Here is a 6,000-nt window from a genome sequence, read left to right as displayed (position 1 = left end):
TCTGTGCTCACCGAGCCATCTCCCCAGGGGATCTGTGCTCACCGAGCCATCTCCCCAGGGGATCTGTGCTCACCGAGCCATCTCCCCAGGGGATCTGTGCTCACCGAGCCATCTCCCCAGGGGATCTGTGCTAACTAGTTCCCCACCTGCTTCAAGATGTCCACCATCATCCTTACCGAACCGTAGCCCTCAATTCAGTCATTATGAAGTGGTTTGAGAGGCTAGTCAAAAGATCACATCACCTCCTCCCTCCGACACTCCACCCTCTCCAATTCTCCTACCGCCCTGACCAATCCACGGATGATGCAATCACATTGCACTGCCCACTGCCCTCACCCACCAGGACAAAAGGAATGCTGTTCATCGACTACAACTCAGCCTTCAACACTACAATGCCTTCTAAGCTCACCAGAAAGCTCAGAACCCTGGGACTGAACTGCTCCCTAAGCAACTGTGTCCTGGACTTCCTGATGGGCCACCCCCCAACTGGTGAAGATTTATTTAACCAGGCAAGTCAGTTAAGAACAAATTCTTATTTTCAATGACGGCCTAGCAACAGTGGGTTAACTGCCTGTTCAGGGGCAGAACGACAGATTTGTACCTTGTCAGCTCGGGGATTTGAACTTGCAACCTTCCGGTTACTAGTCCAACGCTCTAACCACTAGGCTACCCTGCCGCCCCAGATGGGCAACATTACCTCAACACAGGGCCCCCCCCACAAGGGGGCCGCAGTCTCCTCTCCTGTATAGACGTGACTGCGTTTCATCACACAGTTCCAACGGCCTAGAGAGGTGGTGGCCGACGACGACGAAGCGGCCTAGAGAGGTGGTGGCCAACGACGACGAAGCGGCCTAGAGAGGTGGTGGCCAACGACGACGAAGCGGCCTAGAGAGGTGGTGGCCAACGACGACGAAGCGGCCTAGAGAGGTGGTGGCCAACGACGACGAAGCGGCCTAGAGAGGTGGTGGCCAACGACGACGAAGCGGCCTAGAGAGGTGGTGGCCAACGACGACGAAGCGGCCTAGAGAGGTGGTGGCCAACGACGACGAGGTGGTGGCCAACGACGACGAAGCGGCCTAGAGAGGTGGTGGCCAACGACAACGACACTAAGCGGCCTAGAGAGGTGGTGGCCAACGACGAGCGGCCTAGAGAGGTGGCGGCCTAGAGAGGTGGTGGCCAACGACGACGAAACGGCCTAGAGAGGTGGTGGCCAACGACGACGAAGCGGCCTACAGAGAGGTGGTGGCCAACGACGACGAAACGGCCTACAGAGAGGTGGTAGCGTTTCTGGTCTATGTACTTGGTCAGGTTGGTGTTTACAAGTAAACTCAGCAAAAAAATAAACTTCCCTTTTTCAGAACCCAGTCTTTCAAAAATCATTTGTCAAAAAATTCAAATAACTTCAAAGATCTTCACTGTAAAGGGTTTAAACACCGTTTCCCATGCTTGTTCAATGAACCATAAACAATTCATGAACATGCAACTGTGGAACGGTCGTTAAGACACTAACAGCTTACAGACGGTAGGCAACTAAGGTCACGGTTCTGAAAACTTAGGACACTGAAGAGGCCTTTCTGCTGACTCTGAAAAACACCGAAAGATGCCCAGGGTCCCTGCTCATCTGCTTGAACGTGCCCTTCTGCGAGGCATGAGGGCTGCAGATGTGGCTAGGGCAATAAATTGCAATGTCCGTGCTGTGAGATGCCGAAGACGGCGCTACAGGGAGACAGGATGGACAGCTGATCGTTCTCGCAGTGGCAGACCACGTGTAACACCTGCACAGGATTGGTACATCCAAACATCACACTTGCGGGACAGGTACAGGATTGCAACACCTGTCCGAGTTACACCAGGAACGCACAATCCCTCCATCAGTGCTCAGACTGTCCGCAATAGGCTGAGAGAGGCTGGACTGAGGGCTTGTAGGCCTGTTGTAAGGCAGGACCTCACCAGACATCACCGGCAACAACGTAGCCTATGGACGCAAACCCACCGTCGCTGGACCAGACAAGAATCAGAAGTTCTGTGAGTGATTTCCTGTAAGACAGCAATGTCAGTGTTCTGCCGTGACCAGCGAAGAGCCCGGATCTCAATCCCATTGAGCATGTCTGGGACCTGTTGGATCGGAGGGTGAGGGCAAGGGCCCTTCCCCTCAGAAATGTCTGGGAACTTGCATGTGTCTTGGTGGAAGTGGGGGGGGGTAACATCTCACAGCAAGAACTGGCAAATCTGGTGCAGTTCATGAGGAGGAGATGCACTGCAGTACTTAATGCAGCTGGTGGCCACACCTGTTACTTTTGATGTTGATCCCTCTTGTTCAGGGACACATTATTCCATTTCTGTTAGTCACACGTCTGTGGAACTTGTTCAGTTTATGTCTCAGTTGTTGAATCATGTTATGTTCATACAAATATTTACACATGTTCAGTTTGCTGAAAATAAAAAAAACAGTTGACAGAGAGAGGACATTTCTTTTTTTGCTGAGTTTACATGAGTAATACCGTAGAATTCCACAAAATTAAAATGATATACACACAGGAAAATAAACTAAAAAGTGGGCCCCCACCAGACCTGAAGACTTGTGTTAGCACCCCAAGCAATTGCCTTAGACGACTGAGGTAGGTGTGAGTGAGTGAGTGAGTGAGTGAGTGAGTGAGTGAGTGAGTGAACACTAACCTCTGAGGTATGTAGAACATGTTCTGGGGAGGTGGTTTGTAAAGCACCCCTCCATAGACTGGCCACAGACCACTGAGGATCCTGAACAGAGAACTCTTCCCACAGCCGTTAGGTCCCGTTATTAACAGATGCATACCTTCCTCTACCTGAGGAGAGAGAGAGGAGAGGAGAGAGAGGAGCGAGAGAAACATTCAGGACAAAGAGGGTGGGAATGGATAGGAGAATCCAATGATCGGTAGCCAGGGTTCCCCCCCCACACACGGCAGCCAGGGTCCCCCCCCACATGGCAGCCAGGGTTCCCCCCCCCACACACGGCAGCCAGGGTCCCCCCCACACACGGCAGCCAGGGTTCCCCCCACACACGGCAGCCAGGGTTCCCCCCCACACACGGCAGCCAGGGTTTCCCCCCACACACGGCAGCCAGGGTTCCCCCCACACGGCAGCCAGGGTTCCCCCCCCACACACGGCAGCCAGGGTTCCCCCCCACACGGTAGCCTACTACCTTATACACTCTCTGGAGCAGGAATGTAGCTAGCTAAAACAATCAGCACATTGTTTCACAGAGGATCATGCTATGGTACTGTTGTGTGTGTGTGTGTGTGTGTGTGTGTGTGTGTGTGTGTGTGTGTGTGTGTGTGTGTGTGTGTGTGTGTGTGTGTGTGTGTGGAACTAGCCACTGATGAAACATGAAATGATACTTTAAACAGGGGGCTTACTGTGTTGGGGCAGACCATGATCCCCACTCGCTCGCTCTCACACAGACCATACAGAAAAATGCTAATTTCCTAAATGCCATAGTTCTGATGCATTGGGGGGAGAGAGAGAGGCCGCTGCCCTCTGTTCTGATGCATTGGGGGGAGAGAGAGAGGCCGCTGCCCTCTGTTCTGAGGGGATAGGGTGCTATAGTAGTGCACTAGAGAGGGGATAGGGTGCTATAGTAGTGCACTACATTTACATTTACATTTAAGTCATTTAGCAGACGCTCTTATCCAGAGCGACTTACAAATTGGTGCATTCACCTTATGACATCCAGTGGGACAGTCACTTAACAATAGTGCATCTAAAACTTAGGGGGGGTGGGGTGAGAGGGATTACTTATCCTATCCTAGGTATTCCTTAAAGAGGTGGGGTTTCAGGTGTCTCCGGAAGGTGGTGATTGACTCCGCTGTCCTGGCGTCGTGAGGGGGTTTGTTCCACCATTGGGGGGCCAGGGCAGCGAACAGTTTTGACTGGGCTGAGCGGGAGCTGTACTTCCTCAGTGGTAGGGAGGCGAGCAGGCCAGAGGTGGATGAACGCAGTGCCCTTGTTTGGGTGTAGGGCCAAACAAGAGAGGGGATAGGGTGCTATAGTAGTGCACAAGAGAGGGGATAGGGTGCTATAGTAGTGCACTAGAGAGGGGATAGGGTGCTATAGTAGTGCACTAGAGAGGGGATAGGGTGTCTTTGGGACTCAAAACCTGCTTTAATTTTTTTTTTTTAAGGATCAAAGATTTACGTTGCTCAACAACTGAAATATGTGACACAATGATCCCAGTAGCCTAGTGGTTAGAGTGGAGGGGAGGCAGGGTAGCCTAGTGGTTAGAGTGGAGAGGTGGCAGGGTGGCCTAGTGGTTAGAGTGTAGGGGCAGCAGGGTAGCCTAGTGGTTAGAGTGGAGGGGCGGCAGGGTAGCCTAGTGGTTAGAGTGTAGAGGCGGTAGGTAGCCTAGAGGTTAGAGTGTAGAGGTGGCAGGGTGGCCTAGTGGTTAGAGTGGAGGGGCGGCAGGGTAGCCTAGTGGTTAGAGTGTAGAGGCGGTAGGTAGCCTAGAGGTTAGAGTGTAGAGGTGGCAGGGTGGCCTAGTGGTTAGAGTGGAGGGACGGCAGGGTAGCCTAGTGGTTAGAGTGGAGAGGCGGTAGGTAGCCTAGAGGTTAGAGTGTAGAGGTGGCAGGGTGGCCTAGTGGTTAGAGTGTAGAGGTGGCAGGGTGGCCTAGTGGTTAGAGTGTAGGGGCAGCAGGGTAGCCTAGTGGTTAGAGTGGAGGGGCGGCAGGGTAGCCTAGTGGTTAGAGTGTAGAGGCGGTAGGTAGCCTAGAGGTTAGAGTGTAGAGGTGGCAGGGTGGCCTAGTGGTTAGAGTGTAGGGGCGGCAGGGTGGCCTAGTGGTTAGAGTGTAGAGGAGGCAGGGTGGCCTAGTGGTTAGAGTGTAGAGGAGGTAGGGTAGCCTAGTGGTTAGAGTGTAGAGGAGGCAGGGTAGCCTAGAGGTTAGAGTGTAGAGGAGGCAGGGTAGCCTAGTGGTTAGAGTGTAGGGGCGGCAGGGTAGCCTAGTGGTTAGAGTGTAGAGGCGGCAGGGTAGCCTAGTGGTTAGAGTGTAGGGGAGGCAGGGTAGCCTAGTGGTTAGAGTGTAGGGGCGGCAGGGTAGCCTAGTGGTTAGAGCGTTGGACTAGTAACCGGAAGGTTGTGAGTTCAAACCCCCGAGCCGACAAGGTACAAATCTGTCGTTCTGACTCCGAACAAGGCATGAACCCACTGTTCCCAGGCCGTCATTGAAAATAAGAATGTGTTCTGAACCGACTTGTCTGGTTAAATAAAGATACAATAAGAATGTGGTTTATACTAACAAGCTGACCCCAGGTTCTCTCAGTCAGGGTTGCAACAGTTCCACAGAGGGTAGATCAGTCTTCTTTCTCTGGTCCCAAATGGCCCCCTATTCCCTTCAGTTTAAACGTTAAAACCACTGGTTAAAAGCAGTGCACTTGGTAGTGAACCTAAATGTTTGTATGCAGCTGCTGTTATCACTGTGTCACACAAGAAGCCAGGCAAGGACACAGAACTGGGGTAGCAGCCCAGCCCTATCTAGATCAGGACACGTCCGGTTCTAGATAACATATCTATGCTCGTTTCCCTGGGAGTTTAAAAGTATGGTTTATCGTCGTTAGGATAGTCGGTGTCGTAACTAATGCCAGTCAAAAGTTGACACACCTACTCATTCAAGGTTAATTATTTGTACAATTATCTACATTGTAGAATAATAGTGTAGACAACCAAACTATGAAATAACTCATATGGAATCATAAGCAAAGAAGTTAATGCTGGTATATTTTTTATATTTTTTCACAGTAGCCTCCCCTTTTGCCTTGATGGCAGCTTCGCATTCTCTAGTAATAAAAAGAAAGATCCTTGCCTGTCCAAATCTTTGACTGGTACTGTAGGTCTATAATGGCCTTTATACAGAGTTATGGCTGATATATGTCTGAAACATTGTTCGGCCACGGGGGGGGGGGGCCCCGACTCTCCCGCCACGGGGGGCCCGACTCTCCCGCCACGGGGGGCCCGACTCTCCCGCCACGGGGGGC

The 6,000-nt window shown here is 52.0% G+C and overlaps 1 protein-coding gene across 1 annotated transcript in view; it reads right to left on the bottom strand.

The window, feature by feature from the left end:
* abcd1 (ATP-binding cassette, sub-family D (ALD), member 1) overlaps nt 1-6,000 on the bottom strand; it is a 140,167-nt gene that overhangs the window by 114,116 nt on the left and 20,051 nt on the right. Inside the window, exon 9 of the mRNA XM_046344796.1 lies at nt 2,677-2,822. Within this exon, the coding sequence (XP_046200752.1) occupies nt 2,677-2,822 (146 nt within the window). The remainder of the gene's footprint in view (nt 1-2,676; nt 2,823-6,000) is intronic.

The sequence above is a fragment of the Oncorhynchus gorbuscha genome, linkage group LG03 (assembly GCF_021184085.1).
Source record: "Oncorhynchus gorbuscha isolate QuinsamMale2020 ecotype Even-year linkage group LG03, OgorEven_v1.0, whole genome shotgun sequence".
Classification (NCBI taxonomy): Eukaryota; Metazoa; Chordata; class Actinopteri; order Salmoniformes; family Salmonidae; genus Oncorhynchus; species Oncorhynchus gorbuscha.
This window is presented reverse-complemented; position numbering and strand designations above follow the sequence as displayed.